Here is a 19,105-nt window from a genome sequence, read left to right as displayed (position 1 = left end):
TTAGAAAAAACAATAAAATTGTAATTTTTTCATATTATAATAGATATTATAATGTATATACAATAATATAAACTATAATTTGTAAATGAATATTTCTTTAAAAAAGAAAGAAAAAATGTAAGTTTTAAAATGTAATTGTATTTTCATAATAAAAGATTAAAAAAATTTTAAGCTCTAACGTCTCTTAATATTGTTCATCCTAAATTCCTTTTGTTTTTCACCTTTAATAATTACTTTTACGTTTAAAAGTAATAGCAGTATGCATACGCTGTATGCATGATTGAAAAGATTTCTACGTATATATAAAAAAAAATGTCTGAAATTGTCTACAGGAGTTAAATTATAACAGCTAGAATTGTAGTCTTTCACTCACTACGAAACAGCCATTTGTTAAAGGAAAACAATAGGCCTATATACATATATTGCAACGAAAGCACTAGGCCTACCCTGAAATCTCTCTCTCTCTCTCTCTCTCTCTCTCTCTCTCTCTCTCTCTCTCTCTCTCTCTCTCTCTCTGTGAAACAATATCATACCATATACGAGCATTATTGAACGTGTGTAGGCTGTATTTGTATCCAATTAGAAATATATACGTAGGCCTACATTAGGCTATGTGTAAAGAGGAAATACATGTGAAATGTTTTAAGCCTACGCCTAAGGCTATGCTACTCCCTTGGCCAAGTTTCACCGGACAACATGTCCTCCCTGAAAGCATAATGAAGCCATAATAGAAACTTTCCCAGTTGTAAACACGGTCTAGCTCAGCCCAGGTTGTAAAAAAAAAAAGATGACGAGAGAGCATTCGAGGAAATGCTTTGATTTTACATTGAAATTTCTATACTATTCACGTGTACTTCGGATTATTATTATTATTATTATTATTATTATTATTATTATTACTAGCCAAGTTACAACCCTAGTTGGAAAAGCAGGAGACTATAAGCCCAAGGGCTCCAACAAGGAAAAAATGTTAATAATGTCATTGTTTTATTCTAATACGATAAGGCAGGTTATGATAGCGTTCTTTTTTTTCCCTTATAGTACTAATATTCCTTTAGGAAAAGTCACATCAGACTAGGCCTAAGGCACATGGCTACCAGAATTTACCAAATTGTGTCTTCCATCTGATAAAGTCAAGGTCTCCTAACTGGTATTTTATCGTAATGGCATCTACGGCTGGTGGGACAGAGGGGGGGTCCTGGCATGTCCTACCCAGGGTCTTTTCTGGACTCTGGTCCCGTTAGGACTCTAGGAGGGCGCCCGCCGCCCGGTTACTAGGACCATGTGGGGGGGGGGGGGGGGGTCCTCCAGTGGCCGTGCTATTCACCGGTCTTCCTCCACCGGTCTTTTATGTGTATTTCAATTTCCAGTCTCTCATTATAATTATTATTATTAAATGCTAAGCTATAACCCTAGTTGGAAAAGCAGGATGCTATAAGCCCAGGGGCTCCAACAGGGAAAATAGCCCAGTGAGGAAAGGAAACAAGGAAAAAATAAAATATTCTAAGAACAGCAAAAACATTGAAATAAATATTTCCTATATAAACTATAAAAACTTTAACAAAACAAGAGGAAGAGAAACTAGATAGAACAGTGTGCCCGAGTGTACCCTCAAGCAAGAGAACTTTAACCCAAGACAGTGGAAGACCATGGTACAGAGGCTATGGCACTACCCAAGACTAGAGAACAATGCCGATCTTTAGGTGAAGAGATTCTTCTAGTAACATTACTCTTCATAAGATATTTTTAATTGTTCATTATTTGTAGTTTATCTATTTTTTTTTTATTTCCTTTCCTCACTGGGCTATTTCCCTTGTTGGAGCCCTTGGGCTTATAGCATCCTGCTTGTGCATCTAGGGTTGTAGCTTAGCAAGTAATAATAATAATAATAATAATAATAATAATAAATTCTTGTTCACTGTCTAGAATGATTTAAAAAAAAACATATTTTGGAAAAAAAATATTAAAAAGTTGTTTCCCAAAGTTTATCATCTAAAATAACAACTTAATATTTTTTAGTGATATGACTAACTTTAATGACAATATCGTGTATTGCTCAAAACCAAACAAAAAAAAAGATATAAGAGGATCTTTAAACTAAGACAAAGGAGAAATAGGCCTACTAAGGATATAACCCACACAAGACAGATGAATTATTATTATTACTAACCAAGCTACAACCCTAGTTGGAAAAGCAAGATGCTATTAACCCAAAGATTCCAATAGGGAAAAATAGCCCAGTGAGGAAAGGAAATAAGGAAATATATAAATGATGAGAACAAATTAACAATAAATCATTCTAAAAACAGTAACAACGTCAAAATAGATATGTCTTATATAAACTATTAACAACGTCAAAAACAGATATGTCATATATAAACTATAAAAAGAATTATGTCAGCCTGGTCAACATAAAAACATTTGCTCCAACTTTGAACTTTTGAAGTTCTACTGATTCAACTACCCGATTAGGAAGATCATTCCACAAACTAGTCACAGATGGAATAAAACTTCTAGAATACTGTGTAGTATTGAGCCTCATGATGGAGAAGGCAATTTCTGATAATAATAGAAATGTACTTGGAGTTCTCTTGCTTGAGGGTACACTCGAGCACAATATTCTATCTCATTTATCTTCCTCATGTTTTGTTAAAGTTTTTGTAGTTTAAATAGGAACTATCTATTTTAATGTTACTGTTCCTAAAATATTTTCATTTTCCTTGTTTCCTTTCCTCACTGGGCTATTTTCCCTGTTGGAGCCCCTAGGCTTATAGCATTCTGCTTTTCCAACTAGGGTTGTAGCTTAGCAATTTATAATAATAACAATAAATGAGAGACACAATAAGAGGAGTAGCATATTCTAAAGCAGTCTTAGAGTGCAGACCTCCGCCACGGGAGCTTATTTATCGAAACTATCTTACCTTTCCCAAAATAATTTCCAGCTCTTTACATAACAGTTTAAAATCCCTGTAAGTTTCATTACTTTACGATTAAAATTGTGACAGTATGGCTGATGACCTGAATTTGACCTTTTGCTTGACCTTGACCTTCGACCTGACCATTTATTAATTGGCGTGGATTTTCAGACACTCAAATATGAACCAGGTTTGAAGTCTCTGTGACAACGATGTCAAAACTTACGTCTGATTACGTGAATTGGTCATTTTGCTTGACCTTGACCTTGACCTTTGACCTTGACCTTCCAAAATTGTATATTTCCAGCTTTATACACAATAGTTAATCCCTGTAAGTTTCATTACTCTACGAATAAAGTTGTGGCCAGGAAGCTGTTCACAAACAAACACACAAACAGTGGGTAGAATATAACCTCCTTCCAACTTCATTGGCGGGATTAACTAAAGCTGATGTTAAAGTTGAAGAAGGAACTGGCGTTTTATCGCTGTTAATTACATTATTATTATTATTATTATCATTATTATTATTATTATCTAAGCTACAACCCTAGTTGGAAAAGCAGGATGCTATAAGCCCAAAGGCTCCAACAGGGAAAAGGAGATTGGGCAGAGCCCAATGAGTCTAGCTCTTAATGGGAAAAAGATCGAGGAATCAAAGATTACGTCAAGGAAGACTCTCTCTCTCTCTCTCTCTCTCTCTCTCTCTCTCTCTCTCTCTCTCTCTCTCTCTCTCTCTCTCTCCTCTTGCCATACCCCCTACAGAGAACTGTAGATTGGAACATAAGTCTAATTTATTCTCATCCATTATGCTCTTCAATTTCCTCTAGATATATTTACTTATTTTTTTCATTCTTGTTTAATTCTCTTTCCTTTTTTATTTCCTTCTTATTTGTTTAAAAGAAAATTTAATAAATGATTGATAAAGGACACATTAGGTTACTCTCTCTCTCTCTCTCTCTCTCTCTCTCTCTCTCTCTCTCTCTCTCTCTCTCTCTCTCTCTCTCTCCCAAAGCAAAAACCCTTGCATTATGGCCTAATGTTGTTCCTCATTTATTTTAAATATTTGATTTTAATTGTTCATTACTCTTCTTGTAGTTTATCTATTTCCTTGTTTCGTTTCCCTACTGGGCTATTTTCCTCTATTGGTGCCTTTGGGCTTATAGCACCGTGCTTTTCCAACTAAGGTTGTAGCTTAGCATAACAGCACATTATCATCATTATCTATTATTATTATTATTATTATTATTACTTGCTAAACTAAAACTTTAGTTGGAAAAGCAGGATGCTCTAAGCCCAAAGGCTCCAACAGGGAAAACAGCCCAATGAGAAGAGGAAATAAGGAAATAAATAGAATAATGTGCTCAAGTGTACCCTCAAACAAGAGAGAGAGAGAGAGAGAGAGAGAGAGAGAGAGAGAGAGAGAGAGAGAGAGAGAGAGAGAGAGAGAGAGAGAGAGAGAGTTTAGTTTGCGCTTTTTCTGTCTCTTAGTGTTATTCTTAAAATATCTGATTCACATTTCTTAATACTTTTCATATAGTTTATTTATTTCCTTACTTCCTTTCCTCACTGGGCTATTTTTGTTCTCTGCTGGAGCCTTTGCTTTTCCTACTAGGGTTGTAGCTTAGCTAATAATAATAATAATAATAATAATAATAATAATAATAATAATAATAATAATAATAATAATAATAATAATAATATTCTTTTCATAATTCTCCGAATTGTAAGTAGTTTATGTTCTAAGAATCTAAGGCTTTCTTTAGTAAGCTTTTAAGTCTCTGATGCCTAAGCTAACACAGGTAGTAGCTTGACTAGTAATAATAATAATAATAATAATAAAAACAAATAAGGCATTATTTGGTTTTACTAGTTCACCAAACGTTCAGCTGGGCTCTACAGGGCACTAGAAGAGTTGGAAGACCCAGGCCTATATGGCTGAAGACTATGAAGCGCAAAGTAGGAGATGATGAATGGGGAAGTATTGAATTAAAAGCTCAAGATAGAGACGACTGGCGAAATCTAACCGAGGCCCTTTGCGTCAGTAGGCGTAGGAGGAAATGATGATGTTTTGGGAAATCAAATCACCTATATATTTAGGCCTATACTTGAATGATTAGGCCTCCAACTATTACTACCATGTAGTCTATACAATGAGCAGTAAGATATAATGCTACTTTAATTAAAAGTAATATACAAATAAAGATGTAAATACTTTATTAAGTATATTTCATTATTCTATCTTGTGACTTAACCCCTCTAGATAGATTATAATGAGACACACAAACACAAACTTCGGTGCCATGATTAGGGATTTAAGGATTTAAGGATATAAGGATATAAGGAATTAAGGAATGAAGGATTTAAGTATTGTAATAAGTTTCAAGCCAATAAAAGTTATAGTCATATCACACGTTTTCTTTAAAATTAAAATGAATAAAGAAAACGAGAAGCTTTGGCGAGACTTCTTTAATATTTGATCTCTCTCTCTCTCTCTCTCTCTCTCTCTCTCTCTCTCTCTCTCTCTCTCTCTCTCTCTCTCTCTCTCTCTCTCTCTCTCTCTCTCTCCTTAATATTTTAGTATAATCGACTGACTCTATTCTATTCTATTATGCAACGGCATTATTATTATTATTATTATTATTATTATTATTATTATTATTATTATTATTAATTGCTATGCCTGAACCCTAGTTGGAAAAGCATGATGCTATAAGCCCAGGGGCTCCAACAGGGAAAATAGCCCAGTGAGGAAAGGAAACAAGGAAAAAGAAATATTTTAAGAATAATAAGATAAATATCTCCTATGTAAACTATAGAAACTTTAACAAACATGAGGAAGAGAAATTAGATAGGATAGTGTGCCCGAGTGTACCCTCAAGCAAGAGAACTCTAACCCAAGATAGTGGAAGACCATGGTACAGAGGCTATGGCACTACCCAAGAATAGAAAACAATGGTTTGATTTTGGAGTGTCCTTCTCCTAGAAGAGCTGCTTACCATAGCTAAAGAGTCTCTTCTACCCTTACCAAGAGGAAAGAAGCCACTCAACAATTGGGTGAAGAAGAATTGTTTGGTAATCTCAGTGTTGTCAGGTGTATGAGGACAGAGGAGAATCTGTAAAAAATATGCCAGACTATTCGGTGTATGTGTAGGCAAAGGGAATTGAGTTAAGATATTATGGCACAAAAGTTCAGATCTCAGATATGTAAAACTTTACCATAGGTCAATACTTAGGTTAATGGGTCAATATTTAGGTTAATGAGTCAATACTTAGGTTAATGGGTCAATATTTAGGTTAATGGGTCAATATTTAGGTTAATGGGTCAATACTTAGGTTAATGTGTGGATGAGATCATGGCGAGGGGCAGATGAAGATGGTTTGAGCATGCTCTTCGCACTCCCCAAGAGAGATTAGTTCACCAGACTTTCAAATGGGCTCCACAAGGCCCTAGAAGAGTTGGAAGACCCAGGCCTACATGGCTGAGGGCTATGAAACGTGAAGTAGGAAGAGACGAATGGAGAAGTATTGATTTTCAAGCTCAAGATAGAGACGACTGGGCAAAGAAATCTAACCGAGGCCCTTTGCATCAAAGGATATGGCACAAAAGTTCAGATTTCCGACATATATAACTTTACCACAGGTTAATAATTACAGCAAAAATAAAAAAAAAAATCAATAGATTGCAAGTTTTTGTTCAACAGCTGAACAATACTAAGAAATTCTGCAAAGTGAAAGACTCAAAATCTTCCCTGAAAGAAGAAAGATTCAAAATATTTCCTGAAGACTCAAAGTATTCTCTGAAAGAAGAAAGACTCAAAATATTTCCTGAAGACTCAAAGTATTCTCTGAAAGAAGAAAGACTCAAAATATTTCCTGAAGAAAGACTCAAAATCTTCCCTGAAAGAAGAAAGACTCCAAATTTTTCTTGAAGAAAGACTCAAAATCTTCCTTAAAAGAAGACTCAAAATATTCCTTAAAAAACTCTATATATTCCCTGAAAGAAGAAAGACTCAAAATCTTCATTGAAAGAAGAAAGACTCAAAATATTCCCTGAAAGAAGAAAGACTCAAAATATTCCCTAAAAGGCTACTCAAAATGTTCGCTGAAAGAAAAAAAAGACTCAAAATATTCCTTGAAAGAAGAAAGACTCAAAATATTCCCTGAAAGAAGAAAGACTCAAAATATTCCCTAAAAGGCTACTCAAAATGTTCGCTGAAAGAAAAAAAAGACTCAAAATATTCCTTGAAAGAAGAAAGACACAAAATCTTCACTTAAACAAGAAAGACTGAAAGCATTCCCAGACTGAATATATTCCTTGAAAGAAGAAAGACTCAAAATATTCCTTGAAAGAAGAAAGACTCAAAATATTCCTTGAAAGAAGAAAGACTCAAAATCTTCCTTGAAAGAAAAAGACTCAAAATATTCCCTAAAAGAAGAAAGACTCAAAACATTCATGGAAAGAAGACACAAAATCTTCACTGAAAGAAGAAAGACTCAAAACATTCATGGAAAGAAGACACAAAATCTTCACTGAAAGAAGAAAGACTCAAAACATTCATGGAAAGAAGACACAAAATCTTCACTGAAAGAAGAAAGACTCAAAACATTCCCAAACTGAAAATATTCCCTGAGAGAAGAAAGACTCAAAATCTTCATTGGAAGAAGAAAGACTCAAAATATTCCCTGAAAGAAGAAAGACTCAAAACATTCATGGAAAGAAGACACAAAATCTTCACTGAAAGAAGAAAGACTGAAAGCATTCCCAGACTGAATATATTCCTTGAAGAAGAAAGACTCAAAATATTCCTTGAAAGAAGAAAGACTCAAAATATTCCCTGAAAGAAGAAAGACTCAAAATATTCCCTAAAAGGCTACTCAAAATGTTCGCTGAAAGAAAAAAAGACTCAAAATATTCCTTGAAAGAAGAAAGACACAAAATCTTCACTGAAACAAGAAAGACTGAAAGCATTCCCAGACTGAATATATTCCTTGAAAGAAGAAAGACTCAAAATATTCCTTGAAAGAAGAAAGACTCAAAATCTTCCTTGAAAGAAAAAGACTCAAAATATTCCCTGAAAGAAGAAAGACTCAAAACATTCATTGAAAGAAGACACAAAATCTTCACTGAAAGAAGAAAGACTGAAAACATTCCCAAACTGAAAATATTCCCTGAGAGAAGAAAGACTCAAAATCTTCCTTGAAAGAAGAAAGACTCAAAACATTCATTGAAAGAAGACACAAAATCTTCACTGAAAGAAGAAAGACTGAAAGCATTCCCAGACTGAATATATTCCTTGAAAGAAGAAAGACTCAAAATATTCCTTGAAAGAAGAAAGACTCAAAATATTCCCTGAAAGAAGAAAGACTCAAAATATTACCTGAAGAAAAACTCAAAATCTTCCCTGGAAAAAAAGCATTTACTTTAGGAACAAAAAATCACTGATAGCAACATTTTTTGAAAGAACCAGTCACTGCAAAGCGAGGAACTTTCAAAGAGATTTGACATATTTAGCAATTCAAGACTTATTTTTAACTTGCTTATCAATGTCAGCAATATTACCTTTACCGCTGATAAGATAATTAGAAATGATCACATGAATGTATATCTTTGATAACCTACAGCGAGCAGTCACTCAGCTGCAGAGAGCAGTTAGTCAACTACAGCGAGCAGTCACTCAGCTGCAGAGAGCAGTTAGTCAGCTACAGCGAGCAGTCACTCAGCTGCAGAGAGCAGTTAGTCAGCTACAGCGAGCAGTCACTCAGCTGCAGAGAGCAGTTAGTCAGCTACAGCGAGCAGTCACTCAGCTGCAGAGAGCAGTTAGTCAGCTACAGCGAGCAGTCACTCAGCTGCAGAGAGCAGTTAGTCAGCTACAGCGAGCAGTCACTCAGCTGCAGAGAGCAGTTAGTCAGCTACAGCGAGCAGTCACTCAGCTGCAGAGAGCAGTCACTCAGCTGCAGAGAGCAGTCAGTCAGCTACAGAGAGCAGTTAGTCAGCTACAGAGAGCAGTCACTCAGCTGCAGAGAGCAGTTAGTCAGCTACAGAGAGCAGTCACTCAGCTACAGAGAACAGTCAGTCAGCTACAGAGAGCAGTTAGTCAGCTGCAGAGAGCAGTCAGTCAGCTACAGAGAGCAGTCACTCAGCTGCAGAGAGCAGTTAGTCAGCTACAGAGAGCAGTCAGTCAGCTACAGAGAGCAGTTGGTCAGCTACAGAGAGCAGTTGGTCAGCTACAGAGAGCAGTTAGTCAGCTACAGCGAGCAGTCACTCAGCTACAGAGAGCAGTTAGTCAGCTACAGAGAGCAGTCAGTCAGCTACAGAGAGCAGTCACTCAGCTACAGAGAGCAGTTAGTCAACTACAGCAAGCAGTCACTCAGCTACTACAGAGAGAAGTCAGTCAGCTACAGAGAGCAGTCAGTCAACTACAGCGAGCAGTCAGTCAGCTACAGAGAGCAGTCAGTCAGCTACAGAGAGCAGTCAGTCAGCTACAGAGAGCAGTTAGTCAGCTACAGAGAGCAGTCAGTCAGCTACTACAGAGAGAAGTCAGTCAGCTACAGAGAGCAGTTAGTCAGCTACAGAGAGCAGTCAGTCAGCTACTACAGAGAGAAGTCAGTCAGCTACAGAGAGCAGTCAGTCAACTACAGCGAGCAGTCAGTCAGCTACAGAGAGCAGTCAGTCAGCTACAGAGGGCAGTCACTCAGCTGCAGAGAGCAGTTAGTCAGCTACAGAGAGCAGTCAGTCAGCTACAGAGAGCAGTCAGTCAGCTACAGAGAGCAGTTAGTCAGCTACAGAGAGCAGTCAGTCAGCTACTACAGAGAGAAGTCAGTCAGCTACAGAGAACAGTCAGTCAGCTACAGAGAGCAGTCAGTCAGCTGCAGAGAGCAGTCAGTCAGCTACAGAGAACAGTCAGTCAGCTACAGAGAGCAGTCAGTCAGCTACAGAGAACAGTCAGTCAGCTACAGAGAGCAGTTAGTCAGCTACAGAGAGCAGTTGGTCAGCTACAGAGGGCAGTCACTCAGCTGCAGAGAGCAGTCACTCAGCTACAGAGAGCAGTCAGTCAGCTACAGAGAACAGTCAGTCAGCTACAGAGAGCAGTCAGTCAGCTGCAGAGAGCAGTCAGTCAGGTACAGAGAACAGTCAGTCAGCTACAGAGGGCAGTCACTCAGCTGCAGAGAGCAGTCAGTCAGCTACAGAGAACAGTCAGTCAGCTACAGAGAGCAGTCAGTCAGCTGCAGAGAGCAGTCAGTCAGCTACAGAGAACAGTCAGTCAGCTACAGAGGGCAGTCACTCAGCTGCAGAGAGCAGTCACTCAGCTACAGAGAGCAGTCAGTCAGCTACAGAGAGCAGTCAGTCAGCTACAGAGAGCAGTTAGTCAGCTACAGAGAGCAGTTGGTCAGCTACAGAGAACAGTCAGTCAGCTACAGAGGGCAGTCACTCAGCTGCAGAGAGCAGTCAGTCAGCTACAGAGAACAGTCAGTCAGCTACAGAGAGCAGTCAGTCAGCTGCAGAGAGCAGTCAGTCAGCTACAGAGAACAGTCAGTCAGCTACAGAGAGCAGTCAGTCAGCTACAGAAAGCAGTTAGTCAACTACAGCGAGCAGTCACTCAGCTACTACAGAGAGAAGTCAGTCAGCTACAGAGAGCAGTCAGTCAACTACAGCGAGCAGTCAGTCAGCTACAGAGAGCAGTCAGTCAGCTACAGAGAGCAGTCAGTCAGCTACAGAGAGCAGTTAGTCAGCTACAGAGAACAGTCAGTCAGCTACAGAGGGCAGTCACTCAGCTGCAGAGAGCAGTCAGTCAGCTACAGAGAACAGTCAGTCAGCTACAGAGAGCAGTCAGTCAGCTACAGAGAGCAGTCAGTCAGCTACAGAGAACAGTCAGTCAGCTACAGAGAGCAGTCACTCAGCTACAGAGAGCAGTTAGTCAACTACAGCGAGCAGTCACTCAGCTACTACAGAGAGAAGTCAGTCAGCTACAGAGAGCAGTCAGTCAGCTACAGAGAGCAGTCAGTCAGCTACAGAGAGCAGTCAGTCAGCTACAGAGAGCAGTTAGTCAGCTACAGAGAGCAGTCAGTCAGCTACTACAGAGAGAAGTCAGTCAGCTACAGAGAGCAGTTAGTCAGCTACAGAGAGCAGTCAGTCAGCTACTACAGAGAGAAGTCAGTCAGCTACAGAGAGCAGTCAGTCAACTACAGCGAGCAGTCAGTCAGCTACAGAGAGCAGTCAGTCAGCTACAGAGGGCAGTCACTCAGCTGCAGAGAGCAGTTAGTCAGCTACAGAGAGCAGTCAGTCAGCTACAGAGAGCAGTCAGTCAGCTACAGAGAGCAGTTAGTCAGCTACAGAGAGCAGTCAGTCAGCTACTACAGAGAGAAGTCAGTCAGCTACAGAGAACAGTCAGTCAGCTACAGAGAGCAGTCAGTCAGCTGCAGAGAGCAGTCAGTCAGCTACAGAGAACAGTCAGTCAGCTACAGAGAGCAGTCAGTCAGCTACAGAGAACAGTCAGTCAGCTACAGAGAGCAGTTAGTCAGCTACAGAGAGCAGTTGGTCAGCTACAGAGGGCAGTCACTCAGCTGCAGAGAGCAGTCACTCAGCTACAGAGAGCAGTCAGTCAGCTACAGAGAACAGTCAGTCAGCTACAGAGAGCAGTCAGTCAGCTGCAGAGAGCAGTCAGTCAGGTACAGAGAACAGTCAGTCAGCTACAGAGGGCAGTCACTCAGCTGCAGAGAGCAGTCAGTCAGCTACAGAGAACAGTCAGTCAGCTACAGAGAGCAGTCAGTCAGCTGCAGAGAGCAGTCAGTCAGCTACAGAGAACAGTCAGTCAGCTACAGAGGGCAGTCACTCAGCTGCAGAGAGCAGTCACTCAGCTACAGAGAGCAGTCAGTCAGCTACAGAGAGCAGTCAGTCAGCTACAGAGAGCAGTTAGTCAGCTACAGAGAGCAGTTGGTCAGCTACAGAGAACAGTCAGTCAGCTACAGAGGGCAGTCACTCAGCTGCAGAGAGCAGTCAGTCAGCTACAGAGAACAGTCAGTCAGCTACAGAGAGCAGTCAGTCAGCTACAGAGAGCAGTTAGTCAGCTACAGAGAGCAGTTAGTCAGCTGCAGAGAGCAGTCAGTCAGCTACAGAGAGCAGTTAGTCAGCTACAGAGAGCAGTCAGTCAGCTACAGAGAGCAGTTAGTCAGCTACAGAGAGCAGTCACTCAGCTACAGAGAGCAGTCACTCAGCTACAGAGAGCAGTCACTCAGCTGCAGAGAGCAGTTGGTCAGCTACAGAGAGCAGTCAGTCAGCTACAGAGAGCAGTTAGTCAGCTACAGAGAGCAGTCAGTCAGCTACAGAGAGCAGTTAGTCAGCTACAGAGAGCAGTCACTCAGCTACAGAGAGCAGTCACTCAGCTACAGAGAGCAGTCACTCAGCTACAGAGAGCAGTTGGTCAGCTACAGAGAGCAGTCAGTCAGCTACAGAGAGCAGTCAGTCAGCTGCAGAGAGCAGTTGGTCAGCTACAGAGAGCAGTCAGTCAGCTACAGAGAGCAGTTAGTCAGCTACAGAGAGCAGTTGGTCAGCTACAGAGAGCAGTCAGTTAGCTACAGAGAGCAGTTAGTCAGCTACAGAGAGCAGTTAGTCAGCTGCAGAGAGCAGTCAGTCAGCTACAGAGAGCAGTTAGTCAGCTACAGAGAGCAGTCAGTCAGCTACAGAGAGCAGTCACTCAGCTACAGAGAGCAGTCACTCAGCTACAGAGAGCAGTCACTCAGCTGCAGAGAGCAGTTGGTCAGCTACAGAGAGCAGTTAGTCAGCTACAGAGAGCAGTCAGTCAGCTGCAGAGAGCAGTTGGTCAGCTACAGAGAGCAGTTAGTCAGCTACAGAGAGCAGTCAGTCAGCTACAGAGAGCAGTTAGTCAGCTACAGAGAGCAGTCAGTCAGCTGCAGAGAGCAGTTAGTCAGCTACAGAGAGCAGTCACTCAGCTACAGAGAGCAGTCACTCAGCTACAGAGAGCAGTCACTCAGCTGCAGAGAGCAGTTGGTCAGCTACAGAGAGCAGTCAGTCAGCTACAGAGAGCAGTTAGTCAGCTACAGAGAGCAGTTGGTCAGCTACAGAGAGCAGTCAGTCAGCTACAGAGAGCAGTTAGTCAGCTACAGAGAGCAGTTGGTCAGCTACAGAGAGCAGTCACTCAGCTACAGAGAGCAGTTAGTCAGCTACAGAGAGCAGTTGGTCAGCTACAGAGAGCAGTCACTCAGCTACAGAGAGCAGTTAGTCAGCTACAGAGAGCAGTCACTCAGCTACAGAGAGCAGTCAGTCAGCTACAGAGAGCAGTCAGTCAGCTGCAGAGAGCAGTCAGTCAGCTACAGAGAGCAGTTAGTCAGCTACAGAGAGCAGTCACTCAGCTACAGAGAGCAGTCAGTCAGCTACAGAGAAGTCAGTCAGCTACAGAGAGCAGTCAGTCAGCTACAGAGAGCAGTTAGTCAGCTACAGAGAGCAGTTAGTCAGCTACAGCGAGCAGTCAGTTAGCTACAGAGAGCGTCTACTAGTTTAAGTATGAGTGTAAATGTGTTATTATTATTATTATTATTATTATTATTATTATTATTATTATTAGCTAAGCTACAACCCTAGTTGGAAAAGCAAGATGCTATAAGCCCAATGGCTCCAATAGGGAAAAAATAGCCCAGTGAGGAAAGGAAATAAGGAAATAAATAAATGATGGGAACAAAGTAACAATAAATTATTCTAAAAACAGTAACAACGTCAAAATAGATATGTCATATATAAGCTATTAACAACGTCAAAAACATATGTCATATATAAACTATAAAAAGACTCATGTCAGCCTGGTCAACATAAAAAACATTTGCTCCATCTTAGAACTTTTGAAGTTCTACTGATTCAACTACCCGATTAGGAAGATCGTTCCACAACTTGGTAACAGCTGGAATAAAACTTCTAGAATACTGTGTAGTATTGAGCCTCATGATGGAGAAGGCCTGGCTATTAGAATTAACTGCCTGCCTAGTATTACGAACAGGACAGTATTGTCCAGGGAGATCTGAATGTAAAGGATGGTCAGAGTTATGAAAAATCTTATGCAACATGCACAATGAACTAATTGAACGACGGTGCCAAAGATTAATATCTAGATCAGGAATAAGAGATTTAATAGACAGTGAGTTTCTGTCCAACAAATTAAGATGAGAATCAGCAGCTGAACACCAGACAGGAGAACAATACTCAAAACAAGGTAGAATGAAAGAATTAAAACAAACACTTCTTCAGAATAGATTGATCACCGAAAATCTTATAAGACTTTCTCAATAAGCCATTTTTTTGTGCCATTGAAGAAGACACAGACTTAATGTGTATCTCAAAAGTAGATTTGCTGTCGAGAATAACACCTAAAATTTTGAAAGAGTCATACATATTTAAAGAAACATTATCAATACTGAGATCGGGATGTTGAGGAGCCACCGTCCTTGACCTGCTTACAATCATACTTTGATTTTTGTTAGGATTCAACTTCATACCCAATGTAATCCTGTCCAATGTAATACTGTCTGGCCAGTCAAATGATCCAAAAAGGCTCTAGCGATAGTATCTCAACGGGTGGTTTTGTCACCCTGGCGAACCTGTAGCCACCATAGATTGATATAAAGATATGCAATCATTTAAATTGGAAGGGTTTGAATTAAGTGCTGATAAAGCGCTATCTACAGAGACAAACGTCACAGACACCCCTTTGTATTTAGGAAGTACACAACTGTAACCGAATTATAATCGATAGGGACTACTTAAAATGTTGTTTGTAAGTATATATACATTCGGGGATTGTTTGCAATGTTCGTCTGATTGTATTAATTATAATTAATACGATTAAAACTATAAATTACCAAAAGAATTCTGAATGAATTCAAATTATATTTGACCATAATAAAAACATCCCTCTGTGAGAAGCTTGAAAACAGATAAGAGGCTAGCTAGCTTGAGAATGAGTCAGTCACCAGCTTGCTTTTAACGGTCCACTACGTGTTCAAGACTTCAGTCCGCCCAAAGTACATCAGCAAGTAACTTGCGTCTGTGTGAATTTTCGCGATAATTTGAACCTAGACACTGTTGAATATCATCTCTAGACGTATATAGATGTAAGTATATATAGTATGGACTTTTATCTAAAATGCTTTTGATTTTCTGCGTTATCGAAGCAACTGGACGCCCAAGGTCGTCGGTGACTAAGTCCAAGCAGTGCAAGCACAACCAACCGGTTACCTAGTAACCTAGACCGTTCTTGTACGCATTTGTCTTGGCATTTCACGTAGAAACTAACGCAAGAGCCCGTGTATGGCATAAGGCAAGGTAATCTATAAGCAAGCGAGTAGAACATTAATATTCGTTCTTCGTTGCGTCTTCCATTTTGTGCTTTGTGACATTTTCGATGTTAATTGTATGTAACTTTCGTTTATTCTTGCTGGAGGTTTTACATCTGAAGTCTCGACGCACCCCCCCCCCCACCCTTTTGCTTTCTTGGGATTCCCAGGTGAGTCATTAGATTAATATTCATATTCTATGTGACTTGATTGGCCAGACTGCTTCAGACATGCCTAGGGATTGTATATAATATATACATATACATATACATATACACACATATACATATATATACACACACACACACATATATATATATATATATATATATATATATATATATATATACATATATATATATATATATATATATATATATATATATATATATATATACATATATATATATACATACATATATATACATACATATATATATACATATATATATACATATATATATATATATATATATATATATATATATATACATACACACACACACACATATATATATATATATATATATATTCAAATAAGCCATATAGGCTATTTCTGATACATTAATGTCTGGATTCTCTTAACAACCTCGGGATCAGAGCCCCAGGCGAAATCACACACAGACAAGAGCTTGTGACCGGTCGGGAGTCGAACCCTGGTCCGGCAAACTTGTATAGACAGTGACTTAACCATTTGGCAACGAAGAATCCAGACATTAATGTATCAAAAATATATGGCTTATTTGAATATGAAAAACACGTCTAAATGTGCAAAGTTTATCATATATATATATATATATATATATATATATATATATATATATATATATATATATATACATACTGTATATATACACATACTGTGTATATATATATATTATATATATATATTGTAATGAATTTCCGTTTTTCCTTGTTATCCGTTTTCTATTTTTAGTCGACTCTCGTGACCGAACAATTATTATATGCCTCAATGGTTACCGTAGGATAAATACAACCATTAGTACAATCAAAAGTATATTACTCCCTTCTCGCTATAAAGAATAGCACAATATTACAATGCTTTAAAGGTTAAGGAGCTCTCCACTTACCGAAGCATTGAGAGCTGTTAAGTCAGTTTTCTCAAGGATCAACAATAAAAATAACAAGTAATTTTACAATAATTCACTAGCGGTGCTAGGAAAACAAGGACTGAAATATAAGTCTGGAGACATAACCAAACAACAGATGGCGGTTGTGGAGGCTTAATATAAAAGTAACAATTAGAAATATGTTAGGACATTACATATATATATATATATATATATATATATATATATATATATATATATATATATATATATATATATATATATATATATATCATCATTATCATCATCATCATCATCATCTCCTTCTAACTCTATTAACGCAAAGGGCCTCGGTTAGATTTCGCCAGTCGTCTCTATCTTGAGCTTTTAAAACTATACTTCTCCATTCATCATCTCCAACTTCATGCTTCATAGTCCTCAGCCATGTAGGCCTGGGTCTTCCAACTCATCTAGTGCCTTGTGTAGCCCTGTTGAAAGTTTGGTGAACTAATCTCTCATGGGGATTATTTCATATCAAAAGATGGGAATTCTCCCTGTCAGTGTCTGTGTTTGTATGTGTGCCTGAGAGAGAGAGAGAGAGAGAGAGAGAGAGAGCCTTACCTTATTGCCTTATTCTATGTTTGGGTTCCCCCAGGTCCCTCAGTGTGAGGCCCCTCGTATATCCACCAGAGAGTTGCTAATGCATCTTCCTGTGTATTTTGCATCTTCCAGTCTTGGATGGTCTGGGAGAGAGAGAGAGAGAGCCTTACCTTATTGTCTTATTCTTTGTTTGGGTTCCCCCAGGTCCCTCAGTGTGAGGCCCCTCGTATATCCACCAGAGAGTTGCTAATGCATCTTCCGGTGTATTTTGCATCTTCCAGTCTTGGATGGTCTGGGAGAGAGAGAGAGAGAGCCTTACCTTATTGTCTTATTCTTTGTTTGGGTTCCCCCAGGTCCCTCAGTGTGAGGCCCCTCGTATATCCACCAGAGAGTTGCTAATGCATCTTCCGGTGTATTTTGCATCTTCCAGTCTTGGATGGTCTGGGAGAGAGAGAGAGAGAGCCTTACCTTATTGTCTTATTCTTTGTTTGGGTTCCCCCAGGTCCCTCAGTGTGAGGCCCCTCGTATATCCACCAGAGAGTTGCTAATGCATCTTCCGGTGTATTTTGCATCTTCCAGTCTTGGATGGTCTACGAGAGAGAGAGAGAGAGCCTTACCTTATTGTCTTATTCTTTGTTTGGGTTCCCACAGGTCCCTCAGTGTGAGGCACCTCGTATATCCACCAGAGAGTTGCTAATGCATCTTCCGGTGTATTTTGCATCTTCCAGTCTTGGATGGTCTGGGAGAGAGAGAGAGAGAGCCTTACCTTATTGTCTTATTCTTTGTTTGGGTTCCCCCAGGTCCCTCAGTGTGAGGCACCTCGTATATCCACCAGAGAGTTGCTAATGCATCTTCCGGTGTATTTTGCATCTTCCAGTCTTGGATGGTCTGGGAGAGAGAGAGAGAGAGAGAGAGAGCCTTAACTTATTGCCTTATTCTTTGTTTGGGTTCCCCCAGGTCCCTCAGTGTGAGGCACCTCGTATATCCACCAGAGAGTTGCTAATGCATCTTCCTGTGTATTTTGCATCTTCCAGTCTTGGATGGTCTGGGGGAGAGAGAGAGAGAGAGAGAGAGAGAGAGAGAGAGCCTTACCTTATTGCCTTATTCTTTGTTTGGGTTCCCACAGGTCCCTCAGTGTGAGGCACCTCGTATATCCACCAGAGAGTTGCTAATGCATCTTCCGGTGTATTTTGCATCTTCCAGTCTTGGATGGTCTGGGAGAGAGAGAGAGAGAGCCTTACCTTATTGTCTTATTCTTTGTTTGGGTTCCCCCAGGTCCCTCAGTGTGAGGCACCTCGTATATCCACCAGAGAGTTGCTAATGCATCTTCCGGTGTATTTTGCATCTTCCAGTCTTGGATGGTCTGGGAGAGAGAGAGAGAGAGCCTTACCTTATTGTCTTATTCTTTGTTTGGGTTCCCACAGGTCCCTCAGTGTGAGGCACCTCGTATATCCACCAGAGAGTTGCTAATGCATCTTCCGGTGTATTTTGCATCTTCCAGTCTTGGATGGTCTGGGAGAGAGAGAGAGAGAGAGCCTTACCTTATTGTCTTATTCTTTGTTTGGGTTCCCCCAGGTCCCTCAGTGTGAGGCACCTCGTATATCCACCAGAGAGTTGCTAATGCATCTTCCGGTGTATTTTGCATCTTCCAGTCTTGGATGGTCTGGGAGAGAGAGAGAGAGCCTTACCTTATTGTCTTATTCTTTGTTTGGGTTCCCCCAGGTCCCTCAGTGTGAGGCACCTCGTATATCCACCAGAGAGTTGCTAATGCATCTTCCGGTGTATTTTGCATCTTCCAGTCTTGGATGGTCTGGGAGAGAGAGAGAGAGAGCCTTACCTTATTGTCTTATTCTTTGTTTGGGTTCCCACAGGTCCCTCAGTGTGAGGCACCTCGTATATCCACCAGAGAGTTGCTAATGCATCTTCCGGTGTATTTTGCATCTTCCAGTCTTGGATGGTCTGGGAGAGAGAGAGAGAGAGCCTTACCTTATTGTCTTATTCTTTGTTTGGGTTCCCCCAGGTCCCTCAGTGTGAGGCACCTCGTATATCCACCAGAGAGTTGCTAATGCATCTTCCGGTGTATTTTGCATCTTCCAGTCTTGGATGGTCTGGGAGAGAGAGAGAGAGAGCCTTACCTTATTGTCTTATTCTTTGTTTGGGTTCCCCCAGGTCCCTCAGTGT

The 19,105-nt window shown here is 40.1% G+C and overlaps 2 protein-coding genes across 3 annotated transcripts in view; both read left to right on the top strand.

Moving 5' to 3' along the window:
• The first annotated feature begins 8,513 nt into the window (after positions 1-8,513).
• Positions 8,514-14,656, top strand: LOC137660093 (rootletin-like). The gene is made up of 5 exons (XM_068394811.1): positions 8,514-9,815; positions 9,915-11,363; positions 11,463-12,224; positions 12,492-12,984; positions 14,571-14,656. The coding sequence occupies exons 1-5, from the start codon at positions 8,514-8,516 to the stop codon at positions 14,654-14,656; spliced, it is 4,092 nt and encodes a 1,363-aa protein (XP_068250912.1).
• The window catches only part of LOC137614403 (uncharacterized), a 13,614-nt gene continuing 9,102 nt past the window's right edge, over positions 14,594-19,105 (top strand). Inside the window, exon 1 of one of the 2 annotated variants that reach the window (XM_068344199.1) lies at positions 14,594-14,695. The gene's annotated coding sequence lies outside the window, so the exon portion shown is untranslated. Of the gene's footprint in view, positions 14,696-14,891; positions 15,033-19,105 lie in introns of those variants that run through there. The other variant, XM_068344198.1, reaches the window with a different exon arrangement.

This window comes from Palaemon carinicauda, chromosome 20, assembly GCF_036898095.1.
Source record: "Palaemon carinicauda isolate YSFRI2023 chromosome 20, ASM3689809v2, whole genome shotgun sequence".
In the NCBI taxonomy this organism is placed as follows: Eukaryota; Metazoa; Arthropoda; class Malacostraca; order Decapoda; family Palaemonidae; genus Palaemon; species Palaemon carinicauda.
This window is presented reverse-complemented; position numbering and strand designations above follow the sequence as displayed.